At 39.0% G+C, this 15,893-nt stretch overlaps 3 protein-coding genes and 1 long non-coding RNA gene across 4 annotated transcripts; all 4 read left to right on the plus strand.

Moving 5' to 3' along the window:
* On the plus strand, positions 1 to 6,356 carry LOC145223481 (uncharacterized). Its single transcript, XM_080089896.1, has 15 exons — positions 1 to 229; positions 1,825 to 1,957; positions 2,150 to 2,326; positions 2,811 to 2,981; positions 3,113 to 3,314; positions 3,697 to 3,907; positions 4,126 to 4,309; positions 4,372 to 4,476; positions 4,574 to 4,809; positions 4,886 to 5,000; positions 5,193 to 5,409; positions 5,525 to 5,640; positions 5,881 to 5,994; positions 6,103 to 6,241; positions 6,301 to 6,356. The coding sequence occupies exons 1-15, from the start codon at positions 18 to 20 to the stop codon at positions 6,354 to 6,356; spliced, it is 2,388 nt and encodes a 795-aa protein (XP_079946022.1). The 5' UTR covers positions 1 to 17.
* LOC145224612 (transient receptor potential cation channel subfamily A member 1 homolog) lies at positions 6,308 to 9,864 on the plus strand. Its single transcript, XM_080091149.1, has 8 exons — positions 6,308 to 6,500; positions 6,577 to 6,691; positions 6,770 to 6,904; positions 7,269 to 7,469; positions 7,733 to 7,927; positions 8,109 to 8,177; positions 8,250 to 8,432; positions 9,727 to 9,864. The coding sequence occupies exons 1-8, from the start codon at positions 6,442 to 6,444 to the stop codon at positions 9,835 to 9,837; spliced, it is 1,068 nt and encodes a 355-aa protein (XP_079947275.1). The 5' UTR covers positions 6,308 to 6,441; the 3' UTR covers positions 9,838 to 9,864.
* Positions 9,865 to 10,654: 790 nt separating this feature from the next.
* LOC145223482 (uncharacterized) lies at positions 10,655 to 13,302 on the plus strand. The gene is made up of 2 exons (XM_080089897.1): positions 10,655 to 10,781; positions 10,865 to 13,302. The coding sequence occupies exons 1-2, from the start codon at positions 10,655 to 10,657 to the stop codon at positions 13,033 to 13,035; spliced, it is 2,298 nt and encodes a 765-aa protein (XP_079946023.1). The 3' UTR covers positions 13,036 to 13,302.
* Positions 13,303 to 13,766: 464 nt separating this feature from the next.
* LOC145225011 (uncharacterized) lies at positions 13,767 to 14,927 on the plus strand. The gene is made up of 2 exons (XR_013859786.1): positions 13,767 to 14,356; positions 14,530 to 14,927. It is a non-coding gene; the product is annotated as an uncharacterized LOC145225011 (long non-coding RNA).
* Positions 14,928 to 15,893: the final 966 nt, after the last annotated feature.

A 15,893-nucleotide genomic window follows, 5' to 3' on the forward strand; every position in this document is an offset into this window, starting at 1 on the left:
TACCCAATCGACGTGCAATGAATTTTCAAAAGTCTCCACTCAAACGTTTTAAACAGCGGGCCAGCGCCCAGATTCAACTATCCAAGGCAAGCTTGCGGTTAATGCAAATGATACAGGATGGAAAATCAGAAAATATCAGTGAATATTTAACAAGCTTGAAGGAGGAAACTTCATTTGTCAACCACGTCAACAACGAAATTGGTTTAGCACCACTACATGTGGCTGCCAGGTAATACTTCATAAAATATTGTGTACATTTGTCTTTGGATGGAATTTGTCTGTTTGATTAAGTTTTGATGTAGCACATGGTCAAGTTTAACTTTAACAAATGAAATGTCAACGCCAAAGCATGTAAAGTTTAGATGTATAACAGTTTGGATGGAGAAGGCGTTGTGCAACGAATCTTAAAAGCACATTGTCAAAAAACAGCACATTAACAAAAAGAATATTAGTGCCTGCGAACAAAGAAGGCCTTTAAAAGTCCAGAGCACAATTAACCTTACGGGTAAGGCCTTTGCGCAAGTTGCGCCTTGACGCGTTTTTCTTTCCTTCAAAGTAATATTCATTCCACGAGCAGCAACTATTTTAGATCAGTCTAACCATAGTTAAATAAGCCCATATTTGGTTTAATACAGGTTCTCAAATGTGGGCCACTTGGCTCACTAAGGGTGGAATTTTTAAATTGTGGGAGGAAATTTGTGGCAAAGGGGATTTGGGGAGCAACAGGTGTGAATAAAAAAACTCGTTTATTGGTCCGTTAAGCAACTTTGCAGTGACGCCAAGAGTTTGAAGCCCCTAAACATAACATTTAATGTTTAAGTCTGCAAAATTTAAGGACCGTCTCCGCTACTGAACGATGCCCTTTATTGCACCACAAGTAAAAAAATACTGTTTGTGCACTATCCTCACGTTTTGTTTTTGTTTGGATGATTGTTATGCGCAATTTTGCAAAACTAGCCTCTTTTGCAAAATATATTCTGCTGCTTGCTGCGGAAACTAAAAATTAGTGCTCGAAATGTTAATATGTTCCACTATAAATGCCTGCAATACCCAAGGAATCGCTGTCGTAACTGCAGTGATTGATGTCTTTTTTGTGATTTCCACTGGGGAGAAACTGGCGATATTTTGGTTTGCAAGAGAGGAATGTAAAAAAAACTTCGAGAAAGACTGGTTTGTCTGCGCATTTGTCAATCGCTAAAGCATTTTTTTAAAGTAGCCTATGTGGTTTACAAGCATCATGTCATAAGCTTTCGTATTTTCGCAAACTTTGGTACCATGTTAGATCGTGTGTAAAGCCTAGTAGATAAAATGTTTACCACTGATAATGTCAAGCCAAATTACTACTTTTCTTCGGAAAGTCAGACAACAACACACAAGTAAATCAGCAACCTTATAATATAGTAACATTAAATATACTCCAAATGCTTTTCCTACTTTCAAGTACTTCAGCTTGTTGCTTAGTGCTAAGGTTGAATAGCATTTTCCCTAAACCACAATGTGCATTCATGTGTAACGAGACGAGACTGTAGTTCGGTTGTACCTTAGATCAGGGGTCGGCAACCTTTTTTCTACTGCTCACCGTTTTTGAAACTGAAATTTCATCGCGGGTCAGCCTTAAAAAAACCACAAACATTTAGCAATGAAAACACATAAATTAGTTTATCATCCCCGGGATACATAGGCAAAATGCCGCGGACCGGCGGTTGCCGATAACTGCCTTAGATAATACAATAAATGTACGTTCGAAAAACAATTTATGTTTGTGTTTAACTCTGTGGTGCGTTACGGTAGACTGGTTTTAATGATGTTTCATTAAACTTTAAGATCAGGAGACGGGAGGTTGGTGGAACAACTGATAAAATATGGAGCCTCGGTGCACAAAGCCGCAGTAGATGGCAAACAAGCGTTGCACTTCGCGGCAAAATATCACAAGGAAACCAAGGCTAACCGATATCAGGTAACTTTATCACACAAACAATAACAATTATTGGGCCTAAAATTGTAAAACTTATTTTTGCTCATACGTAACTAAAAAATCGTTGGACCTTTGTACACTTTGTCGTTTTCTGATGGAACTATTTGAAACAACAAACCTAATACATCGTATTCAAAAGCATGGTATTACTTAAATAAATTATAATATTATTAGAGCCAAACAAAACTGGATAAAAGCACCACTGAAAGCTGCATTCAAGTTTTGTTAAACAATGGGGCGAAGGTGAACGCCGAAGACCATTTTCAAACAACTGCGCTTCATTTGGCGTGTGAGAGAGGAAATTCACAGGCTGTACAAGTACTGTTGACAGCAAACGGAATTAGTTTGAAGGTAGTCTGTCATTTTTCTAAACAGAATTAATCTAACAGTTTGAAAATAACTTCATATTTCAAAATCGATGAGTAAACGCAGGTCAAACAAAATAGTCTTTTGCGTGACACGGAGCCGTTTCAAAAATATGCACTAATTACCGTTAGTGCAGATAAGTGTTACGACTGTCAACGACTAAAACAAAAAAACGAACTTTTGAAACAGACCAATTCACTCAAGTATGTGGAAATTGTATTAACCAGAACCGAAAGTAATGTGTTTGCACTAGACTTAATCAGCCTGTTAATGATGTTACAGAGATTATATACTAACTTGCCCTGTGCGACAATGCTATATATTTAAATGTATTTTTAGTACATTGGCAAAACCTATCACCAGTAAATAAATGGATACACCAATATATACTACATAGTTCAAATTTAACTTTAAACGTTTTTTTTATAAATTAAAATTTATTTCTAGTTTGTAAAAACATTTTAACCAGGCATTAAACTATCGCAAAATGACTCCACTACACGAAGCGGCAAGGCACGGTCATCATCAAGTTGTCAGTGACATTCTAAATGCAAGCAATGGGGTTGGAGATGTTATCAAGCTAAAGGATGAAAAACATTGCACCCCACTAATGTTGGCGTCATTTGGAGGCCATGTCAAGGTTAGCTTCATCATGCCATCTAACATTACGAACAATTAAACTGACTAACAATTAAAGTTGACTTATTTGGACCCCGGTAAGGTTGCTGCGAATGCACAAAACGTCTAAAGTAACAAAACTATTTATTACAGGTCTGCGAGAGAATCTTAGAATTTTGTCAAAATTTATCTCAAAAAGAAGTAGTTTGGCAACTTTTAGCAAAAGACGCTGATTCGTGTACTTCTCTACACGCTGCGATTGAAAGTGGATCGTGCGAAACTGTGAGACTTATACTTGAATCGTGGAAAACAAACCAACAACACGCCGATGACTTTTCATCCGATTCCTTAAATCGTAAGTAAATAAAATCTTGCGTATACCGAAATAAAATATCAGCTTTCAATATTTTTTGTCCATCTTGCTTTTTCAGATCTTTATAGATCAAAAAAGTTCGGATTGTTTAGGCTTTGTGGATAGGTGTTTGAAAACAACATTCTTTGCGCGATACTTGTAATGAGGGGCTATTACATTTATACAAATAATGCATGAATAGTTGTTGTACCTGCACTTTTTTACAAAAAACGCAATCATTCAATTACAAGTTTAAAGCATTGTTTTGTTATAATTATGAGGTGTCACAATCATTTAAAAGACTGATTTGGAGACGCAGACCAGAAGTAGTTGGGATAAAATATGGGTATTTTTCACCAGTAAATAAACCTTTTTTCTTTGTCAGCAAACGCATCTGGGCAGAAATATGTCGACCTTCGTCGCAGTGATGGCAAAACATGTTTGCATTTGGCCGGAAGCGAGGGAAACTTGGAAATGGTAAAAATGGTACTCCAACACGATGCCTCTGTTAATGCTGGTACAGAGGAAAATGAAACTTCCCTTCATTTTGCTGCTCTCAGAAATCATGCCGATATTATCAGTATTTTGTTAAAAAGGTAAATGAAATGTGAAGCTTTTTCTTAACCCAGATGTTGATAAGGTTTTCTAATTATTTGCTGTATTTGAGCTAATTGGAAAAATGTTTATTTTACTGAGCTTAACGAATTTTTGACGCAAAAATACATGCAAGGATGTACAATTGTTTGATAAGAGCTATTGAAAAAAAAAAAAAACGGTTTTTAGTCAATGTCTTTACCGCGTGCATCATTTTCAGTGGCGGAAGTTGTGAGATCTGTGATGATGAAGGACGAACTCCCCTTTTGACTGCGTGTCAGTCCGGTCACGTGGGGGCAACAAAGCGTCTGTTGGAACATGGCGCCAACTTCTTGGCAACCGACCAATTAGGCCGCAATTGTTTAATGTTGGCTACCCAGTCAGGAAATTTGGCTACTGTCCAGGTTTAAACTCGTCAATTGTAGACAATTATACCAAATTGCCGAAAATGACATGATTTTTTTAGGAAATTTTGTCTGTGGTTGGAAAGAGTTTGATTACTGAATGTGATCGCCATGGTAACACTGCTTTGCACATAGCCGCTGAAAAAGGAATGCTTTCCATCGCTCAAGTAAGTTGTATCTCATCAAAAGAAATCTCGTTTTACTTGTTTGTCAAATCACAGTTTTTTAAAGATTATTCTTTTTACGTGTAATATTTTAATTTAGACATTGCTCGCTAAAGAAGTGCATCTCGATAAGCGCAACCACAATCAACATACCCCCGTGCTCGTTGCATCAATGAATGGACGCTTGTCTGTTGTGAGAGAGATCGTATCTAAACATCGTCCATCTCTCAACCACCAAGATGAACATTCCAGAACCGCATTACACTTGGCAGCTTTAAATGGTCATGCCGAAGTTGTTTCTGGGTTACTTGACATTGGAGCCAATATTTTTCACCTGTAAGCAAACTTAGATATGTCTAATTTCTTCGCCCTCTAATTTTATTGAAAGTTAACTTAAACAAACTGATTCTAGTGACGACAAACGCCAAACATCATTGGATATGAGCATAATAGGTGGTTGGGTCGATTGTGCATCTGTATTACTGGACACAGAAGAAAAACTTGTCGACAACAAATCAAGATCAGGGGTAAAAACTGAATATTGACATCAATTTTCTTGTACAGCCGCCATTGCCGCAAGAAAGAAACAAGGCGACTCTCTGCTTTTGCCAAAAAAGTTCATGCAAAATATCCTGTATAAAGGCTTAGTCGACATACTGTTATCTAAAGCCCCTTTAGCATTACTGCTTTAAAATCGTACCAATTTGTTTTATTCCTAGCACACATCATTACTTCTTGCTTGCAAAATTGGAAGACCCGAATTGGTGGCTTTGCTTTTAAAACACAATGCAAACGTGAAAGATCGTTTGCCAGACGGATGCAACGCACTGGACGTTGCTATTGACAACCGTAATGAGGGGTGTGCTCTCGAATTGGTGAAACATGAATCGTGGAAGGAATCGTTGCGTAATGCTACCAAATGTCAGGACGGTGAAGGTAGATGGCAAAAGAGAATTAGTCTAGTATTGAGCAACCGGACTGAATATTTTTCGCAACGCATGTCCCAAGAAAACGTGTAAAGACAGGCATACGAAATGTAATGTTTTTTTAGATTATCTATTGACACCGTTTAGAAAACTTGTTGAAAATATGCCGGACGTTGCTGAAGTTGTTCTTACCAAATCAATGGTGATCAGTGAAGTGGGCCTGGAAGACGAAAACTGCGAAGTAAGTTTTCAGCGACTGTGTTATTTTCATCCTCGGTTAAGAGGAACGATGCGTGAATGCGTTTTGCGTGCACTCAAGTGTCTTGTCACGCAATGTGCTGCCTCAGTGCAGTTCCACTGATTCATTTCGGATTTGTTTGTTTTTGAACTTTGTGTAACGGGACGGTTTCCTCTTTGTTGAAGCAATGCTGCTCAAGTTTGCAAATATTAAACTATGAGTTTTCTGTGGCAAATGTTGTAGATTAGGTTTGACTACGAAATACTCGACGATGAATACGAAATTCCCCTTTGGAATATTTTTGGGGGTAAAGAAACTGAAGAAGATAAACGCAAAACTACTGCAAATAACTTGCAGGTTAGTGTAACACAAGCATAAACTTTTCAACGTAAAATATGTACGAAAGGTTTCTCAAATACATATGTATACCTGACTTTGATATCCAAAATTTTGACGTAATTGCAGAGCGACGGGGCTTCCGGGTGTGAAAGTTGTTCCAACGACGACCCCTATGGATCGAACGGCCAGTTGACAAAAGATTCTCAACCCTACGCAACACGATCGGCAATTGTTTTGGACAACCACCCTTTAAAATTTATGGCATGTACATATTATTACATAAAAAATGAATTATTGTGCAAAATTCGTCATTTTTGCTTTCAGGTCAATTTCAAGAGAGAGCGCCTGTTGCGCCACCCAACGGTGACAAGTTGGATTAATTACAAATGGAGAAAGTTTGGCAGATACATTTATTGGGCAAATCTGCTCACCTACTTGTTATACTTTGTTTCATTTAACACTTACATGACGACAACCCCTCCACGTTTTGCCGTAAACGAAACAGATTTTCACGACTGTGTGAGGTAAGTTATTTTTTGTTTTGTTTCAAACATTAGGTTTGTAACATTTGTTTGAAAGTAATAAAACTTGTTTTTGTAGATTTAGATCTGAAGCTCAAAGTCTTTGGGGAGTAGACTGTCTTCAATTCTCCAGTAGTCGACATTTTTTTACAATTCTGATTATGTCTATTTCATCTGTACAACTTCTTAAAAAGGTAGTTGTTCTTTAAGTTTTTGTTTACACAAAGCATAAAGGATCAAAAAATAACCAGCGTCTTCCTGTGTACTTACAGTTCACGCAACTCATCCACCTTCGACTAAAATTTTTCTTGAATTGGATAAATTACATGGATGTTGCGCTTTATGCACTCTCTTTGCTGGTGTTGATCGATTTTGAAAGTGATGAACATGATACCGACATTCGGCAGGTCAACTTTGTTGTTTTGTTGTAGCTAGAAGATTTTCATATTTAAATGAAGCTGAGAAACATTTAGCAAAAATTTTGTCATTTACTCATGAGAGTCAGCCAGCTCCAGATCGCAACCACGACCAGCTTTTCATTGGTGTTGTCTAGGACCCTGCAAATGCGGCCCACCAACAATGCATAAAATGTTATGGTTATACAAACAAATTTGAATATTCACATACCGAATCCTTAACTGAGAATATGGAAGTAGTTTATTTTAACAACTACTTCGATATTCTTTTGGTTAAACGATAGATATAGCTTGGCAAAATGAGGTTGCATTTACCCCAATTTGCAAACGAAAGCTTAAATCGACTTTGTTTTAGGTTTGGCAATGGGAATGTGGCGCTTTTGCTGTTTTGTTGTCGTGGTTTAGCCTCTTACTGTATATTCGACGTTCAAAGTGGCTCGGAATTTTTGTATTTATGGTCGGGGAAGTTGGAGTCACATTCTTAAGATTCGCCGCCATATTTGTCTTGTTTTTGTTGGCGTTTTCACTCAGCTTCTACGTATTACTACAAAACCAGGTAAATCACTTCATATGTGATCTTGAGGTAGTAAACGTTTTAAAGCAATATGCGATTATATTTACTGCGAAGTTGTATAACTACTGCGTCTCGCTTGTTTCACAAAAGTTTTTCAACTTTGTCATATATATACATACTGTATGTGTTTTATGTTTGTACGCTACAGTTTACACAGGTTTTTATGTAACAAGGCTTCCCCAGACGTAAAATCGTGGATACATTTGAATTTCATGATAACAGCGTATTTCTGCAATTTACCGCAGATTGCATTCAACACACCTGCTTGGGCTTGTGTACAAACCTTCACGATGATGTTAGGTGAACTAAACTATTCAGATATATTCCTTTCCCATTTCACAAGTTCAATTTACTCCAAGATCGTCCAGTATCAGGAAGCGACAGTTTTTGTCTTCATCGTCTTTTGCATTGTGATGAACCTGCTTTTGACAAACTTGCTGGTAAGTGTACGCGAACAGTGTACGTTAATTGCGACAATATTTCGTTTGCCACGAAATGGTAGATGGTGTGGGGTTCGTTTACACGCAACACTATAGATCACAATTTTGACAAATCCCGGTCACTTATCTAAGCCACTTGTTTCTGATGTATGAAACAAATAAGGAGTTGTTGACCATACAGGTTGGGTTGGCCGTTGACGATATTTCAGCCGTACATAGACAGGCTTCGCTTAGAAGGATCGCCCTCGAGGTAACTTAGATATTTATAATGTGGTGTCAATGTGCTTTGGATCAATTAGGAAAAAACATAACTGTCATAAAGGTGGAGGGAATATTGGATATAAATTATGCTGCACCAGCGTTTTTGCGTCGCCGCTGGATGGTGCGAGATAGAATGGTGATGCCCAGCAACAAAAACGAAGAAAGTCATTATTTTTGGAGTTGGTTTAATAGGGAGGAAAACTTAAAGCCAAAAGTGATCAACGAAGCTCTCACAAGAGATGAAGTAAGACTTTTTTATATAACCAACATAACTGCATTAACATTTACCGCCAACGTTTTTCTTTAACTTAGTTTGCTAAAAAAGTACAATGATAGTGCAACGGCCGCTAGATGCGCGGCCTTGCCCTGCGCCGTTCGTCAAACTAGATAACCCCTATGAAAAGGCGCCCTTCCTAAAGCTTGTCCCACTCTTGCATGTGCGGTAAAGCTACAAACACATAAACTCACTCCACAGGTTTGCTAATTTCCGGTAGACAGCGCAACGGAGCTTAGGCTTTTGCAATGGCAATAATAGGCAATTGCTGACTAAGCGCAATTGACGTGGCAAACGCCAATGCTTCGTTGTGCCACCTACAGGAAATTAGCAAACCTGTGATGTTCCTGTGTTAGTATACTAAGAGCTATAGCTCTCTGTATGCGCAAGCGAACGTTGAGCGATAGCGAAGATGGGCGATAAAAGGCAACGGTGACGAATAGTAACCAAGACGACAGCGTCAGTAGCCACGGCAAACGTTTTCTGTAAACCACAAAAATGACTTCCAATCACTTGTAAAAAGCGGTGGAGCTACTAACACCATAACGAGAATCACACCCCAAATTTAATAGGTTATATCTCCAAAAATGCTCACGGTTAGGCTATTAGGGTCGGGGTAAGGCATTAGCATTTAAAATTCAAAAAAAATAACCCAAAAAATTAGTTACTAATGTAAATATTTTATGTAAATATTTCCCAACCCAACCCATTTATAGCCGCTAAATAAAAATTCAGCTCTTTACGCCCCATTGTGAAAGCAAAGTTGTGATTCCCGTTATGGTGTTAGTAGCTCTACCGTAATAAGCGCAGTTACGATTTGAGTACACATTATTACAAGTTAAACACAGATGAAATAGGAACATAAAACATACCAACTGTTAGGTAACCAAGGCGGACCAGTCAGCGGCTAGAGGTTCCACAACTGAAAAGTACCGTTTTAACCATTGTTTTTCGCATTATATAATTTCACTACAAACAAAACAGACACAAAGAAATTTGGCTAAATTCACTGGTCTTTACTACAAAACCTAGCAACATGCAGATCACAAATAGTGGAGTTCAATGCACTGCTCTCTCGCGGATGAATATTCCATACGTCACGATTAAAGGAGAACTTTAAATCAGCCGAGCGAAACAATTATTTCTCTCTGTATCAGATAGAAAAAAATGAATGTGCAACCTGCTTAAGCTGGGTTTTGTCAAAGAGATCCCTATGTACTGGTTAAATAATTTTGCAAAATAACCTCTTGTTGTAACCTTGCAGTCAGATTTGGAAAAAATGTCTTCGGAAATTAAGGATCTTAAGATGGATTTAAACAAGATAATGTGTACGTTATCAAATTTGTCCAAAGGAAAAATAGCTGCTACAAATTGATTTGCTGGATCTTGTAAAAAAAAACTGCACAATACACTTTGCTTTGTTTCTACAACTGTGTAAACTTGTGTTGCATAAAGTCAATATATGTATATGCTTTCTACAACTTTGTGGTCATATTGGATAGCAATAGCAGTTTGTGAGAAACACTATTGATGTTTGGAAGCTCATCAGCTTGAGTAAAAATTTAATATTTACCTAAGTTGTGTTGTAATAAGAGCACTTGAAGGCACGATTGTTACACAGAACCAGAATATTGCAATGTACTTCCCAATTCCTTGAAATCCATTTAAAAAATCGGACCAAACTGGAAATAGGTTAACCTAGTTTATTTTAGAAAAAACTTGCAAAAAAATTGGTCAGGTTTTTTGTACCTTGCTTCTTTTTAAACTCTGTTCCAATAACGTACTGGGTCAAATTATTTTGCTTGGCAGGGTTAGGTCAAGTTTTTTGTGGGAAGGAACTTAAAACGACAACTGCAGTAACGAAGTTTTTTTTGTGTCTGCACGTGCAGTCCAGTTAGTGTTACAGTGGTGTATGAGTTAGTTTTGAGCGTATTAAGTTGTGTTATGCTGCATACTTTTATGTGCTGCAAGTAAGATTGTTTGGACTATTTGTAGCTATTACGTTCTTTATTCTATTTGAATAAGGTGGTCGAAAATCGTTTTAAATCACTCTTCATTTCAATAAAGTGCATGTGAAACTGACCACTCTTATTCTGCCAGTCGAGAGACTGAAAGGTAGAATTAGCAGCTATGCTTGAATTCTACATCATTTAAAACGATTTGCTTTGGTTTTCTCAATTGTCTTGGGAAAGATGTCAAGCGAGGAAGAACATATCCCCTGCACATCGCAAGAGCTATTTGACGTGATTGATCATGTCCGGCATAAACAAACTAACGGCGATGAACCGTCCGTTAAAGGTTCTGTGCTAAGTGCCAAAAGTACTGCCAGCTCACGTGCTCGCCGTGAGGCCGAAGCTGCAACGTTAAGGCTGGAACAACTAAAACGTCGATGCGCCATTAAGTCCAAAGTGTTGGAAATGGAACTGAAAGCCAGAAAACGGAACTCGAGCTTGATAAAGCCCGACAAGAGATGGAATTGGCAGAATTCGCTGCTGAAACTTTAAAAGAGTTTGACTCGTGTGAGCCTTCGCATGGGGACGATAAACAGAAGACAAATGTGAACCCGACAGACAAACCACTTGCACCAGCCAAGTCACAGGTTCCTGTCGGGCCTTCTCGAACCCTCCGAACTAAGGCAGAAGGTCCAGTGGTTGCCACCAGCGCAGAGGCCACTGGGGCCGGCACATTTGAAGAAAAACATCTAAATGCAACAATAAAACCTCACCCTCATGGTCCACCAGCGACTACCGAGAATTGGTATGTAATTGCGGAAACTATAAAACAAGGTTTCAATTTACCGAAACTGCCTTTAATGAAATACGACGGCGATCCTCTTGACTATCACAAGTTTATGATCGACTTCGATCGTCAGATAAATAAGGCGTATTTGTCTGATGCCGAGAAGCTGGGATATCTCTGTGAATTTTGCACTGATGATGCTCTGACCAACATTTTGGAATGCAAAAGCATGCCTCCCGAATTAGGATACAGGGAGGCATTGGATATACTCCACAGGAGACATGGAAGATTAGACCTTGTTGTGAGAGCACACATGGACCGATTGACACAACGCCCGCAATTGAAGGATAGCGACTTCAAGGGCTTGCGACAATTTCGTGCACAGGCTGCAGAAAGTTACAAGTTATTCAGTCAGTGGGACTGTAAATACACGCTTGATCTGCCTCAAAATATTGAGGCTGTGGTACAGCGCTTGCCGCATACTGCAATCAGACGATTCATCACTAAATCATCGGAACTTCGTTTGCGAAATCAACCAGTGACCTTTCAAGCGTTGTTGGATCTTTTGGAATTGTTGGTAGAGGACACTCTATCGCCATTGATGAGGTTTATTTCCGACGAGGAATGCAAGTCGCAAGGACAAGTTACCAACAAAGGCAAGTTCCCGGATCGAGTCGCACCTACATACTCGGTAGTGTCAGATGAAGAGTCATTTGTGAATTACGACTCACCAGGACGGACGCCTACATGCCCCGAATGCGGGTCGTCACATTTTTTGTGGAAATGTGAGGCCTTTAGGAGTCGACCAGTAAAAGAACGTTATGAGCTAGTGCGTCGTAACAAACTGTGCTTCAATTGTTTTCGTCCCGAGCATTGTGCGGACAAATGTTCGTCCAAATATGTATGCCGTGTAGACTTCTGCGGGAAAAGGCTCCACACGCTATTGCATTGGGCGCACCCTTCGCGCTTATCTGCACAATCTTCTAGCGATCCAGCGGAAGTTGACGGGGCCGGTTTGCCAGGAATATCCGCTGCGACACTGCAGACTCATTCTGTGCGACTTAAGGTCGTGCCAGTTACTGTTTTGGATAAGAATTGTAAACCCCATTTAACGCATGCTTTTCTTGACGACGGATCAGACACGTCATTGTGCTCTGCAGCATTGGCTAAGAAACTAGGGCTAAGCGGTGTGGAAGACAACTTGACAATTACTACCGTAAACGGAACACAAACATTGCGCAGTCGCAAAGTTTCGCTGTCCGTACAAGGCCTGAACGATGGTGCTTGTTTTATGTTGAAAAGTTTAAGGGTCGTCCCCAAGTTACCCAACCTACAAGGCAGCATTCCTACTGTTGATGATATTAAGCGGTATCCGCATATTCGAAATCTCAAATTCTCTGTAATAAACTGTCCAGATGTGGACTTACTCATTGCAGCCGATGTTTACGAGGCTCACGAGCAACACGAGGCTGTACGTGGCTCTCGTGGCTCTCGTGGCGACCCTGTTGCTATTCGCACTGGTTTGGGCTGGTGTTTGTTCGGCCCCGAAAGAAAACATGACATCAGACACACGAGTGTAAATTACATACACGCTAACACAAAACTACCTGATCAGTTGGAGCAGTTATACAGTATTGACATTCAAGATAGAGGTTCAAGTGACCTTGGACTTTCACTTAAACACAAACGAGTTCTTTCAAATACAGAAAACAGTGTCACTAGAGCAGTGGTTCTCAAAGTATGGGTCGCGACCCAAACATGGGTCGCGCAGGGTCAAAAAATGGGTCGCGCTATGGTGATTCAATTATGCCCAAACGAACTATTACTGCATTAAGTAAACACAAACGAATTAACTTAATGTAGTAGTAAAGTCACCACACTCGACCACGTTGTACAGTAAAATGAACCAACCATTAACACATACACACCACATAGGACAATATAGCCTTCCAACTTTACTGTTTCGCACAAGGCGATTGTAACGTCATAGCACCGGAAATAATAGGACAAGTTAATCATGCGAAACTGAACTTGGAGATATAACAGTAAGCGTTTAAAGATGAGTAAGTATTCGTACAAGGAAACATTTTTAGATTTGGGATTCACTTCTATCAATGATCATGGTGCTGCAAAGCCACAATGTGTGTTGTGTTATGCAGTGTTGGCGAACGAATCGACCTCGTTAAGCCTGCAGCCATTTTGACATGGGCAGACTCCTATGCGGCGACGACGTGGCCTTGAAATTGCTTCTCGTTAATACATTTTTTATGTTTGAGGCTTGGGTCGTGAGATGTTCATAAAACTCCGATTTGGGTCGCAGTCAAAAAAGTTTAAGAACCACTGCACTAGAGTGAACGGACATTACCAGATTTTGCCTTGGAAATTGCCCTTCCCTGTTCTGTCCTATGACAGAAGCTTGGCAAAACGACGCCTGCCGCACTTAAAGCGTCGCTTCCACAAGTATACCGAACCGCTTGGAAAGTACTGGGAAAAGATACAGGATTACTTGAGACAGAGATTTGCTCCAGGAATCCTTCCAGGTAGTTTGAAATGTACAAAACAAACACGGAATATACTACACCACGCGACGGGTGGCAAATTTCGAATTCTTTTCAAATGTTCCGCTTCCTACGATGGAACGTCATTAAAGACAAGTTGCTACAAGGGGCTTACCGTACCAAAGGACTTGTCGGAGTGTTTTCGATGATTAGTAAGGTCTCCGACCCGCTTGGATTTATCCAGCCATTTCTGCTTTCTATAAAACAGCTAATGCATAGTCTGTGCAACCAGCAACTGGATTGGGACGACCCACTTTCCGATATTGCGATCGAGCATTGGAATCTTTTGATACTGCGTTGTTACAAACCTCCCAACGTAGTCTTCGTTTCAACACAGCTGCACTGTTTTTGCAATGCTTGCAAGACCGGGTGCATATTTCCAAAATGTTTCCGAATTCGAACCACAGGGCTTTTTCAGCCAATCACAGCAGCGGAAATCTGCGGGTTGCCGTTACGTCACGTCTAGGTTGCTAAGCGGTTACTTTGACTTCAGTATTGTCGACGTTGCAAGTTTTATGTCAGTTTTGATTAAAAAAAAACGTTTTTACAAGTCAGAACATAGTGAAGACGGATGCATTTTGGATGTTTGAACTGAAGGTAATGTTTATTAGGTTATGTATAGCAGTAAATTATACACACATAATTTTTATTGAGTGTAAAATCACTTTTGTGCAATACATGCTTCATTAATGTTAGATTATACACTCATACTTTTTATTAAGTCTGAAATAGCTTTTTTTTTCTATTATTAATGCTATGTGTTTGTTTAGGATAGCAACGCAACCCCTTCAATCAATCAATGTCAAAATTTTTCTTTGTATATGATGAGCATGGCATGCAGTCAAGTTTGCATGGCATAAAAACAGTGTATTATGCCCCATTGTCTCTAGTGCAAGCACCTATGATCAACGCAATTAAACACATTATGCATGTCAAACCTTGGGATCAACAAACTGTTCCTAACCTACAGAGATGAATGGTTTATAATTGTACACAGTGCAGTTCTGACATAAGTGTACACTAGGCACACCATTTGCATAGTTGTTCCAAACAACTCCCAGTATTTTCAGTTATGAATGTTGTTCTGTGCCATCAATGTATATGTTATTTTTATTGTGCATGCTGGAATTTTGTCGTAAGTTTACAATAAAACAGAAGTGATCTTGAATAGCAAATTGAAGTAGTGTGCTTGAGAGCAAATGCTGGATTTAAAAAAAACTACTACAGTATAAAGTAAATTATGAGAAGATTTACTTGTGCTAGCATATTTATTGTTTTTCTTGTGACATTGAAATGATAATAGTGCCAAAAAAGGTTGTGCAGAATAGCTACCACCTAAAAACAGCTATGCAGCAGTGTCAGAAATTTATTTTCTTATCTCACCTCATGTGAGCAGCTTTTTCTCAGTTATTTTATCTTTTCTTGTTTACACCAGTTTTTTTTTTATTATTTGCAATCTCATGTATGAAACAAAACACCTTTTTACTTACAATGCTCTAAATTAGGGCAAGCTTGGCTATTGACAGCACTCTATATGACCAGTCTTATTTGTCAGCAAGTTAAATTAGTTTGTCTTGACCTTGCTACACAGGCTAATTATTTTTCTTCATGGTTTACATCAGTTTATTTATTTGCAACTCTTTATATGGAACAAACAGTTGCACCTAAATTAAAACATTATATCACTCATTCCAACAGTCCTCCAAAAGTTTGTTTATTATACATGCAGTAACCACAGTTAAAAATAATCAGTCAACACTGTTCTATAAAGTAGATCCAATGATAATCTATTGGTATCACATTCTCCATGATAGTCAATATGTTTACTATTACAATAACTTTAGTTATAGCTAAATGTCAAGCAAATGCCTTTTAACTTGGAGTGCTTGATGTCTCCGATCTGCCCTGCCCTTTCCTTTAGTCCATCCCTTCTCAAGGTTTTATTTGTTTTGGCAGCGCAACTGCTCTTCCTTGGTTCCAGTCATACAGGCCTAAGCTCTGGTGGCTAAAGGCACACTAAGCTATAGGTATAATCACTTTGGAGCATGGAAAAGTAAATTCTAATTGTTAAACAGCAAATCTGATTATGCATCCATGCAGGTTCTGGAATAGCAAATAGCCCAACCTACAATCC

This window comes from Phallusia mammillata, chromosome 4, assembly GCF_965637545.1.
Source record: "Phallusia mammillata chromosome 4, kaPhaMamm4.hap1.1, whole genome shotgun sequence".
In the NCBI taxonomy this organism is placed as follows: Eukaryota; Metazoa; Chordata; class Ascidiacea; order Phlebobranchia; family Ascidiidae; genus Phallusia; species Phallusia mammillata.